The 20743-nt window shown below is 36.7% G+C and overlaps 1 protein-coding gene across 2 annotated transcripts in view; it reads left to right on the top strand.

The window, feature by feature from the left end:
- The first annotated feature begins 1050 nt into the window (after positions 1 to 1050).
- The window catches only part of Rassf9 (Ras association domain family member 9), a 32273-nt gene continuing 12580 nt past the window's right edge, over positions 1051 to 20743 (top strand). For both annotated transcript variants that reach the window (XM_005068032.4, XM_040754976.1), the window contains exon 1: positions 1051 to 1555. In XM_005068032.4, coding sequence (XP_005068089.1) covers positions 1509 to 1555 — 47 coding nt within the window. In that variant the 5' untranslated portion in view covers positions 1051 to 1508. The remainder of the gene's footprint in view (positions 1556 to 20743) is intronic.

Raw genomic sequence — 20743 nt, 5'->3', positions numbered from 1 at the left:
GTAAGTAATGAAAAATGGTTCATCTGAGCACTGAGAAATCTGAAATCTGAAACAGTATGTATAAGAATAAAAGAGCCCTTGAAATCATGTCTTCTTTGTTGTTCCTGGGGAGCTGGCAGGAATTCTGCAGAGAACTGGGCTCCTCTGTGTTCTTTGCTGGGACTCAAGGCACCACCAGCCTGAAAAGAGAAGTGGTAAAGCCCAGGGTCCATTGCTTTTTCCTCCCTCTTCTTCACCCCTTCCCCAACCACCACCTCCCAACCATCCTGCAAGCCTGTGAGGAAGATCTACATTGTGCTTGGGGGAAGTTATTGTTGGTGGGGGCTTGGGGGTGAATGCCTAGAAGTAAGGTTCAGGGAAAATCCCCCAGCATCTTAACCCCTGTACACGTTTTCTCCTGCGGCTCCCTAAGCATGTCTTAGACGCCCGGGTCATGAGTTCGAGGTTTCCGCCCAAACATTCACAGACGTTTTGACTATAATCTTTATAATTTCTTTTCAGTATTTTTAGTTCCATAACCTCCTTCTACTGTTGCATCGTTCAAAGCGGTGGCAAACAGCTCACTTTTCCTATGACACTCCCAAGGTTCCTGAGGTACAGTAAGTGATCTCAAGGTCTGTTGGATGTCAGCACTCCCAGGGTTTAGCCAGAGACCTAGGAGGTATCCTAAGCCAGGCAGTGATTGCTAGCCTCGCAGTCCTTGAGGAAGATAAGTTTGACAGTGTACAGGGGGAGTCGAGTTGAGAGAAGTTCTTAAAATGGAGAACTAGGGTACTTGATTTCCTAGTAGCTCCACTCCTCAACTAGCTTAATCATACACACATTCAGGGCAGGGAAGGGTTTTTATTTTGTGTGTAGAGAGTCAGTAAGGAAAGCATTCTTGGCGCTCATTCCTGTTTGCCAAGATCAGATTACTTTTCACAGACTGGAGCTGGCTGGCAGGAGGAGGCGGGGGAAGGGGTAGTTTAAAATCTTTTATGTGTGTACACCTTGTGTGGTTGGGTGTGGAAAGCAGGAAAAGGGGGGTTTCCAAGTCGAGTGAATTTCCCATCCTATGGCTATTATCGTGCCTGTAAGGTTGGTAGGTTTTAGAAATTAGGTAGTTGGCAAATAGCTACAAAACACAATAGAGTTTCCCCCTTCCCTCCCTGCCTCATTCTCCAACTCTGCCTCTTCCTCTCTCCCAGTCTCTCATTCCTCTCTCTCTCTCTCTCTCCCTCTCTGGTTTTTCTGCTTCCACACAAACAGCTTCTTCCAGGCTGAAGTTGGGCTGGTCTCCCTGGGAGCAGCAACCACAACAATCCTGCAGTTCAAAGTTAAGCAGCAATTGCACAACTTCCAGCAACTCTCTCAGCTGGCTGCTAATGAGCTGAAAGCCAGGAACATCTGAGGAGGTGAAAAGGAAGCCTCCAGCCTCCTCCTTTAAGCTGAGACAGAGGCACCCCTCCCCAGACCCAGATCACTTTGAGATAAGGACTGTGTTATTTGCTTGCCTTCCTGGACAGACCATGGCTCCCTTTGGAAGAAATTTGCTGAAGACTCGACATAAGAACAGGTAAAAAAAAGTTAAAAAGTGTGTGTGTGTGTGTGTGTGTGTGTGTGTGTGTGTGTGTGTGTTGGACTCAGTTTCTTAAATGTAAAAGTATGGTTGTTTGCACTTCGATTCTGATGAGAACTTAAGAAAGCTCAAAGTCCAGAGGAGACAGGTCTAGAATGAAGATCCCGCATTTCAGAATATAGGTCCTGTATTGATGATGGGAGTAGCCCTCACAAGGGTCATGGGAAATCATGACTGACTTTAACTCTCTTTTCCCTTTCTCGAAATCCGAAATCCAAGTTCACTCCTAAAAATCAACATTTTCTCTTTAATCTGTCTTGAACTTTGGGGGATGGGGGTCAGAAAAGAAGAAGAGTAACAAGATATACTTTTGTCTGGTGGGTTAAGAATGTTCACATTTTGGAAAAGTTTCAAACTTTGGTAAAGCTATAAGTAGAATTTCTAGCCACTTGTTAGAGGGGTAAAAGTACACTGCTGATATAGTCTGGAAAGAATGCTTTGGTTTTCCTGCGAGTGGGGCATTCCTACAGTGTGGAAAGTTCCCAAGTGAAAACATTCCCAGGAGGAACTTTTTATGAGCTGTGTCTTTTAGAACTTTAGGGGGCTTAGGCATTTAAAGAGGAGGCAAGCAACTGAGTGTCTCAGATATTCATTATTGCCACTTTACCTTGACTTAATACATCGTGCCTGCATTAACTGTAGTTTAAATACACATACTTAAACCATAGATAAGAGAGACAGGGAAGAGAAAGAGAAATTTGAATTTGGGATAATGGGGTAATACCCATATTTATATTTCAGTGCTATTTTGTACCTCAAATATTACATTCTTATGCAAACAACCCAAGGATAATTTTGGATAGGCTTTTATATTTTAATGTATATCTTTTGGCATAGGGGCTTTCCAACTCTCCTCTCCATTATGCCTGTTTGCACTTGTCATAATTTACTTAGCATAAATTTAAATGGATACAATTACAAGGTAGGAAATGATATAATTATTTTAAAGTGTCTGCGTGATAATATAGATACAACTTTAAAGTAATTCTTCATACTTTGTTTTGTACACAAATATCTACTTGGCATATTTTACACCATTCTAAATATATCAATGATTTATTTAACTAAATGTTCTTTAAGAAACTAAAGAAAAAAAAACAATAAGAACTGTAAAGCCTTCTCAACCACTTTTATGTGCTAATGAATTGATACTATATGATAAATGTGGTATTTGTGAATTAGATATGTTTTCTTAAATGTTAAGGTAAGACTGTGTCAGTGTATTTTAAAAGCTGGTGATACATATTAAAACTAGACTCGTGTGTTAATGGTGGCAAATTATAAAATTACTCCAGAAAACCCACCCCAGCGGCTCATCCCCAATTCCATTGTTTCAATGGGAATTTTTCTAGTGCCACTACTATAGCATTTTTGCATTACTTTAAACACTATGAAATTGTGTTAAAAGTATTTTGGAAAGGTTTAGTGTTTTAGCAAGCAAGTTGTGCTTCTGACAATCAAATCTTCAAAATTGCTGTTTGTTGTGAAGTTTTATTTAAACAAATTCAAGAATTGCATCAGTGTGCTCTGAGCCTTTGGGTGCAGCCCTGTGTTGCCTTTATCAAAGTGCAGAGCCCATTTTCCTTGTGTCACTTTTGTGACTGCCCCTCTGCTCTACCATTAAGACTAGCTGCCATTCATCATACATACACAAACAAGTTTAGCATGGTATTTTAAATGCAAAGTTGTGAGGAAGAGGTAAGAACAGTAGAAAAGCTGGAAGTTTACCAGCATTTCATGTTTCTCAAATAAAATAGAAAGATGTTGCAAAGGATATTGATTTATTATGACCTCAATTTGAGGTGTATGTGCAAGCTACTCCAGTGATTGATTGCTTCCTTTGCTTATTTTTGTTAGCCTGAAGCAAGAGAGAGAGAGAGAGAGAAAGAGAGAAAGACCATGGCACAGGTCATTGACATAAATATATGAGCATCTTAGTGTTTGAAACAGAACTCAGAACTCAGTAGGTCATGTTGAACTTTGAGATAGACTCAATACAATGTGGCAATAAGGTCTTGTTAACTGGGTTTATCTGTTCACCATCTCAAGATGAATCAAAAGAGAAAATAAGTTTCATGGTTAAATTTATCCAATTCATTGACCAGGATCTACACGGTTTAAATAAACCTACCTTAACAGCTAAACAACAAATCTTTTCACTAAATGATGAGTCAATCAGCTGTTTAATAGAGAATGTGATTGATAGTATTTGTCTGATAACTAATGGGTTAATTGAAATACATTCTATTCTATGAGATACACATTTTGTATATATACCAATACATATATATACAATTTATAAAACAAAAGGATGAGTTTGAATAGCACATTTGTGTGTTATGTCATCTATAACATAATGAAGAGAATGGCTTTAGCATGGTTGCATCTTTTTAGCAGGAAGATATGCAGATTGCTGAAAAAAGTTGTTGGTGTAGACTGAGTTTCTGCTGGGGTTTGCAATTACAATATTTTGACAACGTTTACATATTAATTTTAACTTTTTGCATGTCATGTCACTTTTCTTTACTCTTAGAATAGTGCTAAATCAAACAAGACTGGCCAACATGAGATACTCCTGCTCAGAATAAGTACATAGTTGAGCGTTTTAGACATAAACACAATATAAGCGGGCCTGCAAAAGATGAGGCATAATAACTTTTAGCTAACAAGCTCTAGAGCTTGTGGAGGGTGGAGTCATATCTGTCTAGACATCATTATGTTTTCAGGCCTAGGAGAGTGTCTGGCGTGTTGTAGACCTGTAATACAGTTGTTTGTTTAGTTTTGTGCACTAAGTTATAATTTCTCCTTAACCTAGAAAGACTGTCATTACTCTATGCCTTATTTGTCATATGATGCAAGTCAGCGTTGCATAAAACTCAATACTCAAGAGAAACCCTTTAACGTTAAATGCAATGAAAACCATGAAGAGATAGCCAAATAACTTTATAGATTCAGATCCAAGGCTGTTCCTATTCTACCAGATAATTCATCACAAATGGAATGAATAATTCCATTAAAACATTTGGCAACTTTTCTTTAGAAAATTCAAAACTTCTACATGGCCCCAAAGATTTTGGGCTTTTAGCTTTAAACTTTCATATAAATGAAAGGGAATCAATCTAAAACATTTTAATGATTATAATTAGTATTAATCTGCTTAAGTGTTCTAATTGTATGTTTAATTAGAAGAGTACTGTTTTCAGAGGATCTCATTTTCCTAGGGAATGGATTGTTTATTGTGGTTCCAAAATAATAAGATAAACTGTATCAGAAACCTGAGTATTGTGTACATTTTGCTAATACGACTTTTGTTCAATGTGGCTAAAATGATAGAAAATCAAGATTGCTTTTTTTTTAAACCAACAACCTCTTCCGTTTTTTAAATTGTATGCTAATGGTTACTAAGCAACTATTTTTCTCACATAAAAGCTAAAGGAGTAAATAATGAAACACTGACCCATTTGATATTATTGTGAACTTTCAGTTATTGAATTTAAATTTTAATATACTTAGCTATTCACAGACACCACATTTCTGACTGTGATAGTCTTTGTATTGAATGATACCTTCAACTCAATAGTTATTTTCACAAATTAATGTGACTAACCAGAATTTCTAAACATTTATGAACTTTAAAGAATTGCTGATACTTCACGGTTTTGTTGGGGTATTTAGTTAGGAGACATTACTCTGTTGCTTTGTCTAAAACAGTTTCACTGTATTTTAACACCACAGTGGCTTTCAGCTTATGACCTTCCTGCCTCTGCTTCCTGAATATTGAGATAACAGGCATATGCTATTCAACCTTGTACAAGACATGATTTCTTCATGTCTTAATTCATAACATTAAAGGAGATGCAATTGGTTGTAACTTTCATCAGCTTTTATTGGAAGAAGAAAATTACCATAGAGCAGAAGGGTCTCATGCATTCCTTCTAAATAAAGATTTACTAACTACAAAGAAAAAAACACAGGCAAATACATTTTTATCATTATTTTTTTAAGACTTGTTTAAATTTCTGACTTTCACTTGAGCTGTTTCAGAAAGCATCTGCTAAAAATAAGGAAGTGTGTCAGTCTGTCATAAGCAATAAGACAGCCTTTTTATGTGAGCCTGAAATTAAGGGGTTCCAGGAAACATAATTGTAATGAATATATTGCTAGTAGTACAACTCCTCACTTTTACACAATTACTTAAAACATTGGTGTTCATGTTGCTGTGGAGTGGTTAGAATACACCTGCCTGTAATTTTTTTTCACTAAGCACACATATCATAAATGAACCCTACTATTTCATCAGAAAGAATTAGATTTTTATGGTTAGAGCCTGTCTCCTTTCTGTAACCAGAAGTGGAAAATATCAGGTACTCTTTTCTGTAACTTCAAATGGGGATTTAAACTCTTCACAAACTTGGATTGAGAAATGCCAGATTTTTGAGCTTATAAATCTTTCTCATCCTCCAAATTTCTGAAAAGATTTTCCCTGATGATACCTGTACCCTTAAGTAGTTGTTAGCTGGCAGCAGACAACCCATTAGGAACAATGACTGGAATGCTTTATCCCTGGCCAAAAAAAAAAATAGTTCAAGAGCATAGTCAGGGGTGAAACTGAGCTCCAGGTTAAAACTTGTATTGCTTGGGGGATAAAAAAAATGCCTGAGCCAACTTTGCCAGCTTAACAGTTACTGTGTAATATCTTGCAGTAGGCATCATACCAACAAGTGGAACATGCCAGTGACAGCGGCTCTTGAATGAAAATTGTTTTTAAACAATTTAATTTAGAAAATGTCTTGATTAGTTTGACTGAATAACAGAACATTTTAACTTTATTTTATGTATAGTTACAGAGGATCTGAAAACAGTTCTGAGCATTCACAGAAGTTAACTCATTTATATATATATATATATGTATATGTGTGTGTACACATATATATCAGAAAATGTTGATATATGAGGTGTGAGTTTTACCTCTTCCAGGTACATATGGATAGTGTATGGCCTTATGGCATCACTCTTCAGTTGAGGGGCATCTAAGTTGCTTCCAAGTTCTGGCTATTACAAATAATGCTGCTCTGAACATAGTGGAACAGACATCCTTGTTGTATGAAGGGGCATCTTCTGGATATATGCTTAAACGTGGAGTTGCTGGGTCTTGTGGTAGGTTTATTCCCATTTTCTGAGGAATCTTCATACTGATTTCCAAAGTGGCTGTACAAGTTGGTACTCCAACCAACAGTGGAGGAGTGTTCCCCTTTCACCACAACCTCTCCAGCATAAATTGTTGCTGGTGTTTTTGATTTTAGCCATTCTGAATGGAGTAAGATGGTATCTCAGAGTTGTTTTGATTTGCATTTTCTGGATGGCTACGGATGTTGAGCACTTTCTCAAGTGCCTCTCAGCCATTTTAGACTCCTCTGTTGAGAATTCTCTATTTACTTCTGTAGCCCTCATTGCTCCCTTTCAATTACATGACATTTTAAAAAATAATTGTTGTAATATACATATACATATACACATACATGTCCCTAAATGCCTAGACACAACCTGATCAATGTATATAATGCTACCTGTATATATGTTTCAGAGCTGAGTATTTGGTATAGATAACAAACCAGAGTGTTCTTCTCTCCAGGAAACTATATTTCTGACTTGAAAGCATTCCTTGGTTGCCAGTAATTGTGTAGAGCGGCAGTTTTTGGGCTTTCCCCTGTCTACTTTATCATGCCTATTGCCAACCTTATTCGGCTCATGTCTAGGCACTCACACTGGTAAGATTTCATGGGTGTAGCTTCTGATGTTCCAAGAACACACATCTCACAGCAAACTCCTTGATCCTGTGACTCTTACAATCTTTTGACCCCTTCTGTTGTGACCCCTGAGCCTTAAGTGTAGGAGTTGTACCTTAGATATACCCACTGGCCTCCAAACTCTGCATTTGTATCTGTTGTGGTTTCCTGTAATGGTCTCCATATTTTACAAAGAGTAGTTTATTTGATGAGGACTACAATTATCTGTGGGTATAAAGACAAATGTTTAGTGTGTAGTTAGGGATTATGCTGTTTACCTAAGTGGTGGTTTTAGGTTCTTCTCCAAGACCATAACTTCATTAGCCCTGAGTAGCTGATTAGGTTTCCAGTACCAGACATGATTTTTAAAGACATCTATACACAACAATGAAAACACATCTGATTCTGTATTATTTTGTTTTTTAATTTATTTTTGAGGCAGGGTTTTTTGTGTAACAGTTCTGGTTGTCCTGAAATTCACTCTGTAGACCAGGCTGTCCTTGAACTCACAGAGATCTGCTTGCCTCTGCTTCCTGAGTGCTGGAATTAAAGGCGTGTGTACTATCACTGCCCAGCTCACAACTGATTCTTGAGTTAATTCACTATTTTCATTGATTGTAATTCCTTCCCCCTTTGCATGTTACTTTTCACTTTGTAGATGAAATTGTTGAATTTTTGGACATAATTGAAGGTAGTTGATAATGATAAAGATGACTCAGTACAAAATACTTTATTTAAAATTGAAAATAGTTTGTGGAGAGTGTTACTCATTGGATATAATAAACACAATTATTTCAAAAGTAAGGAAAATCAATGGATATTACTTATGATTACCAACCTGGAAAATTATACTTTAGGTCTTATATTTACAGGCAGGAATACTCTGTTTTACTAGAAGGTGACAATATTTCAATAAAAATTATTATAAAATGCTGGCCCATTACCAGTGAATACTTAGTTTTTCTTTTGCCTTATAAAATAACCACACTTGGTGCTCAATCAATATTTTCTGATTAACTAAAGGAATCCAGCATATATGTCCTTAAAATGCAGCTGATCCTTAGAGAACATCTTGTCAGGGAAATGGGTCAGTGTGTATTGTTGAATGTTTATGTAACTTAGAATGGATTTGTGAATGTGGTGCTGACCTTTCACCATCATTGTGACTGCACCATGCCTTCAGGTAGAATTTGTCACAGTTTAAAGAGATTCCATGGGAAACCTTCTTGGCTTCTGGTAAAACAAACAATACCAAACACAAAAGGGACACTAAAAGGGACACTGTCACTAGCGACTCTCTGGTGATGCTCATGCCTTCACTTGTTCCTTTTGAACGCAACTCTATATGTGCATAAATGAGGCTCAGTGGCTCTCAGTGGACAGGCCTTGTAGATTTTGATGCTTTATTGGACCTTTCTTCCTTCTTTTGCTTCATTAGCATCAAATTGCTTTTTTCTCCACTTGCATTTCTTATAATAACTCCTTTTATGTTGATGGTATTTCTGAGAGATTGAATAAATGAACTCATTTAATACTTAATACACACGAGGCATCTAAAACACTGAACCTTGCAGCAATCGATAAATGACACAATGTTTTATTTTTAACCCCAGGGGACTGCTGTGTAATGTCTAGCATCCTAGGGACATAATTTTTATCATTTTAAAAACAGAATTAATTTTAGTATAACAGATTTGTGGATTAAACATCTAGGAAATACTTGTCATAGTCCTAAAACCAAACAAAAGTTCAACTGTCATTCCATGTTCAGGACTCTTAAGTGGAAGATGCTAATTTTATGCAAATTTAAAAATACATAAATATAGAGTGATATTTGGGGCTTTGAAAAATCTAACCCTCACTTATTAGAATTTCTGCAACAGCACTCATCTCCTTATCCTTGTTATAAAAAGTATTAGAATGTGAATTATTGAACATAATTACAAGTGTCTATAAATACTGTCTTTAGGTGATATTGAAAGTACTTGAATCCTAACAGTTTTTTTGTTTTATTTTCATAGCTCCCTTGAATGAATGTTGAGGCCACGTACATTAAGTATATAACACAGCACAGTTTTTATTTATTTCTTTAAACTGTGTGTATATAACTGCATTGGCATTTGATTTAAACATTTTTGCCCATGGAGCCAGAATAGGGTGTGGGGTCCACTGGAGCTAGAGATCACAGTTGCTTCTGAGCATCAGCAAGAAATGAATGTTGGCAAACAAACTTGGGAATCATTGATGATTAACTCTCTATATAAGTATATGGGAGAGAAGTGGATGGAAATAAAGGAACATCATCGTAATTAAGTAGCATTTATTGAACTCCCACTGTGACAGGTCTGAGCAAGAGAAGGGAATGCAGTAAGATGTGGGAGGGGGCTGAATCACACAGGCATAAGACTGAGTCAGTCTCATCGAAACAGAAGAACCTAAGAATTGTGCAGCAATATGGATAGTTTAGCAAGAATCCATAACTACTGCAACTGAGTTTGAAATGGGTATGTTTAGGACACAAGTGGAAATGTTTCTATGACCATGTCCCACTTGATCAATTATAGTTTGCCTCAACTAATCAGTTTTATTAGATCCATCAGTCTATCAGATTGTGCCGTTGAGCTGTTATATCTCTTAGGTTTTAGTTTAGTATTTTTGTGAATAGCTGCCCAACTTTGAGAAGCTTTTATTGCCTCAACTATGCTGTACAATTAATACATGAAGCATCCAAAGCCTGCTGATGTACCTGTGATGTATGTTTGCCTCACTCAACCAGTGAGTAAGGTATTTTATAGAGTCTTAATTGCTTTTAAGTTATTCTGGTGTTGGATACTTTGTTCTGATCTCCTCCAATTGCACTGGAATTTCCTGCAGTTGTGGTTAGCTGAGGGAAGATGGCAATGGCTTTGAGAGATCACAATCTCGCACAGAAGAGCCAGTGATTAACTATTTTTTAGCTCTACCTATAAGATCTGAGACTTTCCTGGAAACTAGAGCAGATGCCATCGAAAAGCCATGGGAATTTCCTTTAGGTAAGCATATAATAAATACATATAAAAGGAGCTCAAATAAGAAATAGCAAGCTGCAGATCCTTGATATTTTATTGTTGCTCACTGTGCATGAACCTGTTGACATCCTTTTCGCAGGCTACAAAGTATCTGCAGTTATTTCTTTACTTCCTATCCACTTCTAATAGAAAAAGTCAAAATAAGTCCTTTCCTGGAACTGTTAAAAAAGACACATAAGACTTAGCAACATGATCATTTTAGTACTTTTGGTTTTATTTAGAACTTGATCAAATAATAGTTTAGATAATTACATGAATGAAGATATACAATGGTATGCTCTACACAGTCTCTTATTGTACTATTATGTAAGGATTTAATGTATTTCACCATCTGAAAAGAAAACACCCATGAGATACTCCATACCCCATTCTCTCTCTCTTCCCACACACATATTTTATTTGTTACATATGTATATCACATATAACATATTTTATTCATTTATCATATATATAAATGTAGTATATATCCTTATTATGTTTCAAGTTGCTGATTAATGATTTAAAGGACCTTGAAATATTAGGTAATCCCTAATTTGTGTGATTTATAAAGCATTAGTGATAAGTCCCATATAGATACATTAAGGAACTGAATAATTTAATAGACATATATGATAACCTATCTAAATACTTAAAGAGTGAGCAATTACAATTGTCATTTAAAAGGCACATTTCCAACTATAAATATGTATTTTATAATGTAATATATGCCATGTGCTATTTAGTTGCTAGTATAAAGTGGTAAATTCCCTTGTCGAATATATACATATAATATTGGACCGAACAGTATAAAAACAGTAAATGAACAAGAAATTTTAGATAGTTGTTATTGCTATAAAGGATGAAAGCAGCATGTTATATTGACAAGTGTATAGTGGTTTGAAAAGAGGCTTTTATAATAAATGTTAATAATGGGGAATACTCATATTAGTAATTACGGGTTAATAATTAAGTCAGAGCTAGCCAATAAGAAACCATAGCAAATGGCCAACAGCTTCATAATTAATGTAGTGTCTCATATGTTATTTGAGGTCAGAGACAGCGGTGGGACCCAGGCCGCTGGTGGGAAAGACTACATGTTACAGGTTAAATTGACAAAAAGATTAAGGTATGTAAGAAGCTAGGGGAAGTCTATTCTAGGCATATAAAACAGAATGTGTCATGTCTTCATCATGAGAAAGGGCTTTTGTCGCAGATCACAAGTGATTATGATGGTATTCAAAAAGAGAAATTCACCAAAGTGTATATGGCAAGGGAAACATATGGTATACCTCATACTTTTGAAAGGTCAACTTGTCAATACTATGAAATGATAATGTGGTCACATGAACAAAGTTTGCAAGTTGTGCATGAGAAACTTGCTGCAATGATCTAGCCAAAAGTTAGTAGCAGTATAGTAACAGTACAACAAGAGAGAGATGAAAAACTGAATGCATTTGCAAGTAGGATTTATAAGCGTTTAAAGTGTGAAGGGATATTTGGAAAGGGATAATTAAGAAATTCTAAATTACTCAGCTGTAAGGTGTGGTGCCAATAGAAAACCAGATGTTGAGAACATGTAGGGAGCTAGTGATTCTATGTGTGCCTTGTTCAGTTTCAAGTTCTAACTCAGTATTCAAATGTAAGAGGAGGTACTTAAGATGAGGTTGATGTCTAAATCTCAAGGCAGGAAATACAGGTAGAAAGGTCTATTCAGTGACAAAGAGAAAGGATTACCTGGGTGTTAGAAAACAATACCAACATTAAACTATGAATGAGATGTAATATTTGAGTTAAAACAAATAGGAAAAAGGACATCGCAGGTTAAAAAATAAAGACAAACAGAAAGAGGTGAGATTCTTGGCATTGTATCATTGTTTACAGAAAATAAATGGTTTACTTATTTCATGGTAGAAATCCCTAACAATCTGTGATTAATCTGGGTTGAAGGCATCATAGAAAGAACATGACTAGGCCAATGAGAGGGGAAATAATTAAAGAGATCTCTTAATACAAAATGAAGAAGGTAGGTAAGAGTCACCATTGTAGACAGAATTTATAAAGGCTAACTTAAATGCCCTTCTCTGATAATGAGATTGATGACTAACTTATATGCCATCCTAGAGCCTTCATCCAGTAGCTGATAGAAGCAGAAGCAGACACCCACAGCTAAACACTGAGCTGAACTCTGGAATCCAGTTGCAGAGAGGGAGGAGTGATGAGCAAAGGGGCCAAGACCAGGTTGGAGAATCAGGAATTGCTCATGGATCATAGACTGGGATTGACATGTAAAAGAAGCTTGTTTCTAATTTAAATTTTAAAAAAAGGAAAAAAATGAAGTTCAGTGATCAGGGCAGTGTCAGGATGGAAGAGGCAATCAATGACAACAGCAGTTTTGGTTCTGAGTCACTGAGGATATTGGCGTGCCATGATAAAGAGCAGGAAGAAAGTAACGAGGACAAATTAAGGGCGGGAAGATCAAGGTGAACAGTGAAAACAGAAGGTGTCATTTAAATGTTTCCAAACATTCCACCTATGGACATCTGGTGTTTGGACACATGCACCTGAGAAGGGATTGTGATAGCCTCCATACCTTGTGCCTATACCACCCTTCTCTGCCTCCATGTGGTGATGATTTATATGGATCATCATGCTTCTGGAATAGAGCTTTATAGGCAAAGTGCACTGGTTTCCAGCCAGGCTGACTAATCCAACGTTAATCCTACTCAGTCCACATTGAAAAACCATCTTTAAATGAGAGAGACAGAAACAGAGACATAGACAGAGAGACAGAGGTTTAATTTCTACCATAGTAGGTGTCAAACACGAAATGTTGAGAACAAGACCATATGGGAAGCAAGTTCAAATTAACCACAACAGAATGAGCTGTAACTGAGTACCCACTAGATTCTCCAGACAGGTGAATAATGGATGTCTATTTCCATTTCTGGTTGTATGAGTGGAGTTGCTGTTAAAACAGAATTTTTCTAGAAGGCAATTTCAGGGAATTTCCCAGAGGAAATAACAATGGAAGTAGAATTTTATTCAGGTGGAGAAGAAAAAATTTGGAGTATTCTGCGACAAGAATACCAGTTCTCTCTCTCTCTCTCTCTCTCTCTCTCTCTCTCTCTCTCTCTCTCTCTCTCTCTCTCTCTCTCTCTCTCTCTCTCTCTCTCTCATACATATATATATATAATATATACACATATATTATATATATGATTCAGTTCATTCTATTTTAGAAGTCAATATGGAACAGTATACCAGAAAATCAGAGCTCAGCAAGGAATTAAAATTAATGTACATGTAAGGAATTGTTTGCCTGTGGATATGGAGACAGACTGAAACAAAAGTTATTTGTGCCTATGATATTATATTGCATATCTGTTTATTAATGTGGGGAATTAAAATTCTTGATGTACTCTGGTATTTTTTGTCTTCATACTCCCTAGAGCTTTGCTTCATGATTTATCACTGCTTAAATTCTTCCTTTCTTCTGTCTTTTTTCCTTCAGTTCCTCTCAATTATCTGACACATCATCATTTCCGCCATTTAATGGCTTCTTCCTCTCAATTACCTTCTTACAAAACCCAAACAGCAGTCTATAATAACTCTCTCTGGTTCATCACATTCCACAAACCCTTTACCTCAAAACAAAGTGACTGCCACCCCGACTCAATCCAAAAGAGACAACTTTCTTCTTGTTATCGGGTGTCTTCTAATTGCCCTAGTCAGGAGCCATTTCCAGAACTCACTTGACCCAACCATTCATAATGTGTTGTGAATTCTTCAAGGTATTCTTGAAGCCCTCTCATTCTTGACTTCTAAGATGCCACTGTCATGTGGTTCTTTTATTTTTCAAGCTTCTGCTGTCAAGTTTCCCATAGGCCTTGAACAAGAAATTCATAGAGCCACCAACACTTTATAGCTCCTTTAAAAAAAGTTTCTATTTCCTCACTTCTTAAGTAGGTCTCCCTATGATTAAAAAAAAAACAAAACGAAATGAATAAATAAAGTACCAATGTGATAAAAAGACATTCTGTGGAAGTACATGGGGGCATTTAGCTTCCACTCTCTTCTTTTGTAAAGATTTCTGAGATGGCTGTTTGATGACAAACCTGCTATGATGTACCTGTACAGAGAGAGAGAGGTAGACAGAGGCACAAGCCTGCTTCACTCTGCCATACTTATGAAAGACTTTCCTTTCAAAGCATAACCTATTATTGTTTGGGATTGTTAAAGAAGCAGCTAACACAGGGGGTTCAAATACAACCATCGGTAAAGGCAACATTCAGGTTAAGTAGCCTTCCTTACAGTCATCATGCTCTGTTGTTATGAAATATTTTTCCGTATAATACAAATCAATAAGGAAACTTTACTTTCCAAGTAGAGACAGAGTTAACACTGGGAAGTACACATTGGAATGGACAAAGAGACTTAGTATTTTCTCAGGGGTTTGTCTGGTAAATACTAATGTTAAATATTTACATTTTGATTAAAATCAATTTCCGGAATCCAAACTATGAGCTCAGTGTACTTAACCTCCAGTAGTTTTCAATACACATACTTCACACACTTCCTTCCCTTTCACTCTTTATGGGATCATGTTCTATACTTACACAGCAGCAGTGGGATGCCAAGGGCTCTCTTCTGCATGACTCGCTTATAGTCTCACTCAAAAAATTAAACAGGCATTACTGGAGCATAAAACTAGCAAACAGGCACACAGGTGTATGTCGAATTGGAATGTTCAGAACAGCCATTTTAGCATTTGTCTTTATTAATATTTTGCTTTCCTGCTTTGCAATAGAAAACTCTAATTCTCAAAGTATTTTAATGAAAGTACTAATAATCTATGTTTGGAGGAGGAAGTTTTGTAAACTCTATGCCTCATTTAGAAAATGACTGATGAATGTATTCTCTGTGACCTCAGGAAAGATCTCTGTTACCTGTGGGGGAAGGGTCAGTGTTTATCTCTTACAGATGGGCAGTGCTTTCCTGAGCTGCTGCAGCCTGTGTTTGCTTCATGCTGAGTCTAATTAACCTAAAGAGAATGGGAGTCAGAGGTGCCTCACTGGTTTGTGCTTGATTCATTTTAATTTTTACTAAATTCCATTTTGTGAGCTTGCATATGGGTGTGTATGCTTTTAAACACTCCATAAAAGTCATCATTGATCATAACTGTCTCTAACTCCTGATAGCATATTTGCTTAACTTAAAACACCTCTAGTCTTTCAGAGATAGTACAGAAAATCTCAAAACAACTGGCCCTGCTGCTGTATGCATTCTTTGGTCCCAACACTCTGGACACAGGCAACGCGGATTAGTCTCTGTGAGTTTTGGACCAGCATTATCCACACAGTGAGTTGGCCAGATGGGATTATGCAATAAAACCATGTTTTGAAAGAAAACACAAAATAAAATAGAAAGGAAGCAAGCAAGAAAGAAAGAAGGGAGAGAGGAAAGAAAAAAAATTAACTGATCAACATAGCTCTTAAATACTGGGTGGAATGGGGAAACGTATCCCATTCTACAACTTACTAAAATTAAATTGAACATTTTCTGAAACATATGAAGTCCTACAACTCAGTGCAGGAGTGTTAGTCAACATATTGATGTTTTAAAATTAGTAACTGTAAGCATATTTTATAATATAAGATTAAAATCATGTTACTTTCACATACAATATCTAGGATTATCTTAATTTATTATTAAATATTCAGTGAGAAGGCAAATGACACATTTCACTTTTCTGTGGTAAAGAAGGTACCTGAATTCGTGTGCTAAAAATGTTTTGTGCTGCTCATGAATTTTATGAGGTGTGCTTAGAATACCAAATAGTTTGGAAAGTATTAAAATTTGTGTTTTTCTTTTCCTGGGTTTACAATGCAACACTAGCAGGGTAAGTGCTCTCAGAATTTCTAAAGTAAAGAATTTGCTTGTATTTATTCATGAGTAGGTAAAAGTTCTGGAGGAAGGACTGGGTAATAAATGTCTTTGAGTTTGTGAGCCATCAGATTTTTCTCAGCTAATTAGCTTTGCCACTGTAGAGTGGAAGAAACCAGTGAGAGGATGTAAATGAGCAATCATGGCTGTGTTTCAGTAAAGTTTTTTATGGACACTAATATTTAGTCAGACAATTCCCATGGGTTATGAGATCATATTTCTCCTTTTTTAAACTTTTTTATTACATTAATTTTAAATAGCTTGCTTCACATGTCAATCCCAGTTCGCTCTCCCTCCCCTCCTCCTGCACCCCCTATCATCCCCCCCAGCCTCCCACTCTACCCCCACTTCCTTCCACATAGGGGATAGCCAGAGTCTGTCACTTCACTCAGGGCAGGGTCCAGGCACTCCCCTAAGAGTCCAGGCTGAGAGAGCATCCCTCTTTTGAGTTATGGACACATGAGTCCATTTTTATGACAGGGATAAACACTGATCTACTTCCCAGGGCCCCATAGGTTGCTCAGGCCTCCTCACTGACTCTCACACTTAGGGGGTCTGGATCTGTTGGGGAAGTCTTATGTCAATAAAGCGCTGTTCGGCCAATAGGAATCTAGATAGGTGGGACTAGGAGTCCAGGAGGACTCTGGGAAGGAGAAATACAGAGAGTCAAGATGTAACGCCAGGAAAAGGCTTTCTCTTTACAAAATGGTGATCAGGTGTGGGATCATGAATTTCCACGCAGAATGACAAAAGCTTTAAAGGAATTTTAGAAACAAAAGAACAGAGAGAAGCACAGATTTTTGGTAGCAGCATTTTTCTCAGGTGGGCTCTGTTTTGCTATCGACAAGCAGAGTCACGCGGCTTGCTTAAGGCAGTCATCCTGACTCGGCAAAACAAAAAACAAAAAACAAAGTTCTTTTAAGAGACTCTGCTAACAATTCAAAGATGTGTATGTACAGCTGGAAGTGAAGTGGCAGTGACCACATCTCCAAGCCGACAAGCTTTGGCTGGATGTCAACATAGACTTTATGCTGGAGTCATACCATCTTGGAAAAATGGCAGTTTAAACAGCCGAGGTTTTGACAGATAAGACACATGGCCACAAAAATATAAAGATTGAATAAATGAAAACATAAAATTTATATGGAACAGCACAGACAGACCTCACAATTTGCATCCATTCAGTGTTATTACACTGTTGCTTGGTTCAAGCCATCACAAAAGTGCAGAAAGGATATGAGGAAATAAGTATCTTTGCACAAAGCTTTTACTTCCCAGCTATATGACAATTTCCTGAACAGAAACATCAATTTGTCTTTGTTATTGGACTAGTCTCAGGCTTCTACCTCCTGAGTGCATGGACTTCTCAGTATTCCAGCACATTCCTTAAAGTTTGACTGACAAATGAATGCAGATGCAAATAATAATAACTCACATGCTGTGTTTCAAATGTGTAGACTACTTTGAGGTAACAAATTGGAATGGACTAATAGATTTACAAAGACATATATTTTTATTTGCACATTTAATATTTGTCCATTTCAAGTTTTACCTATAAGCTTCTATTTGGTCTCATGCTCTCCATCTCAAATCCAATTGGTCTTATTGTATACAAGCATACACATTTCCCTCCTAAAACTATGATAAAACTTATGTCATGTATCAGATAAATGAATGATAGTTGCAGTCTGATGATACATAATGCTTAGGGAAAGGGCTATGGAGTTAAGAATTATAAACTTCTGGACGAAAATTAGCCGTGACATTTTAATTGCTGTTTAGAATTCAAGCTGGTGATGTCATCCTCAATACTTTAAGATTTAAAAGTACAATATACCTAGGTTTATAGCCTCAAAACCATTTATAACCTCTGAAATATATCTTAATTTAAAGAACTTGTTCTTTATCCAAAGGAATTCTACGTTCTCGATGCTAATGAGGTGGGTCAATAGTTAAGAGGGCATACTGCCCTTGCAGAAGACCTTAAGTTTGATTCCCAGCACACGATCAGGCAGTTGACAACTGCCTGTAACTCTAGCTCCATGTTGTCTGATGCCCCGGGCCTCCATAAGCACCTGCATTCACATTCCCATACCAATACACACTCACACACACACACACACACACACACACACACACACACACACACACACACAAATAAATCTTAAAGAAAAAAGCAATTCTGGAATCTTCAATGAAGTAAAGGTTTTGGTTAGAGAAATGCATTTCTATTACTTCCTGCCATGTTTGAGTTCATGTTGAGTAAGCAAATTATTCTTTAACTTCTTTCACAATTGTTTTTGAACCTTGTCATGCAGGCTCATTATTTTATTTATTGACATGTTATAATATGAAGCCATGTACCTTGAGCTACTGAAAGGTTCAAAACCTAGACCTCATTTCTCATGAGATTTAATAACCAATTTGGATTGAATAAGGTGAGAAGGACCTTTTGGAAGCAATTTCATAACTGTCATGGCCATTTAGTTTGGTCATGCTCAAAATAGTTCAAAAATTGAACTATTATGAGTCACTAAAATCTGTGATTTTGGCTGGAAAGGTGACTTGGATAAAACACTGATTGTACAAGTGTAGGTACCTGCAAGTGTGGCAGTCATTTGTCATCCAAGCACTCATGAGACTGGGATCCCCACAGTAAGATGGCTAGGTTGTCCAGCTCATTGTAACCCTGCCTCAATAGATACTGTGGAGAGTAATTGGAGAAGGCACAAAATGATATCAAATTCTGGCTTCCACATGCTTACATGTGCAAATGGATGCACATGCATCCACACAAATGTTTATTCACACACATGCAAAATGAAAACATGTGTACAATACTCATTGAACACATGCCAAAAATGTTTCCTGTTGCATGATTCCTTAATGTTAATGTTTTTCTAAAGTATTTATCTTGTGTTTTTCAGAGTGCTGACTACATAACTGTGAATAACATATTCAACTCTACATATTAGAGTGTTCTGCATTCATGAATTAAACCAACCACAGATCTAAAGTACCATGAAAACAATTGCATCTGTAATGAACATACACACACCTTACCGTTATTTTCTACCCAAGACAGTTTATCAAAGTAAACTACAACTTTCAGATTTATGTATTTTGGAATAATTCAGACTTGGAAAGGCAAAAAAGATGTGTAAATATTGTACGATTTTCAGAGGGTCTTAAGCATCTCCAGATTTTGTCACCTTTGGGCTATGAGGTCCACAAGTGAGGAACTATGGATATTGAGAAGTGATTTTATGTTGTAATGATTCTGCTTTATTATTGGTGCTTGCTAAGCATTCGTTTTGTTAGTAAGGTAAAATAAGCTATGGATGAGTGTGCATGGGAATTTATTCTATTCTATATTTTTTAAAATCTAGGAAGACAATTTCCACTTGAGTAAAAAGCATTTATTTGCATTCTACTTCCTGTGGCATTCTCTTACCCTGATAGAAAAGACTGACAATATACAAATCAGAAAAATTTGCTTCACATTCAAGAAATAAAGGCAAAAATAATTAGTTGCTGTTTTTTGTTTGTTCATTTGTTGATTGATTAGTAACTCATATGAACAATTACTTTAAGATAGTATTAGGTACCAGCAAATTGGGGAGAGGATTCACTGGGTAAACATATTGCTCTTACGCTTGACACCTGAGTTCGATTTCTGGAACTTAAATGTTGGAATAAGTGACCTGACTCTGATACCTTGTTCTCTGTCCTACAAATGTGTAAGGTATTGTAAACACACACACTCACATGCACACACACACTTAAAAATATTTTTACAAGATTATATCATATTCCATTGTATCTTCTGAACAACAAAAAGTAGACAATTCCACGTTCATTTTATTGCTGAGATGTCCCATGAAAGATGTGGCTGATTGATTTATATGGTCCTATATAACATCCTTATAACACAATAACAATAGTTGAGAAAAAATTTCGTAATTTCCTAGAGTTGTAGGTGGATATTTTCATTTCATCCTATAAACATCACAGGAATTTTGTCTTGTTCTTCTCTTGTCACAAATTTTGTGAGCTTGGAAATTCCCTTAACAATAATCTGGCGTGTTTATTCTGTCTAGGACAGGCTATATTTTAGGGAAAGTATTAGAGAGAAATGCAATGATACTACATTCCAGTGACTCCTACCACAGCCAGCCATCACCCAGGTGTCCTTGTTTATTCCCAGAACACTGTACCCACACATCTCCTTTCACCTTACAACCTACACTTCATATTTACTAGTCTGATGTTATTTCTTCATGAAGAAAGAAGCTTTGGTAAGGTGTAAAACAGCGTTTTCCATCAACCAAAACAATCTTATTCTGAGT

The sequence above is a fragment of the Mesocricetus auratus genome, unplaced genomic scaffold (assembly GCF_017639785.1).
Source record: "Mesocricetus auratus isolate SY011 unplaced genomic scaffold, BCM_Maur_2.0 Super-Scaffold_100011, whole genome shotgun sequence".
NCBI classification, from domain to species: Eukaryota; Metazoa; Chordata; class Mammalia; order Rodentia; family Cricetidae; genus Mesocricetus; species Mesocricetus auratus.
This window is presented reverse-complemented; position numbering and strand designations above follow the sequence as displayed.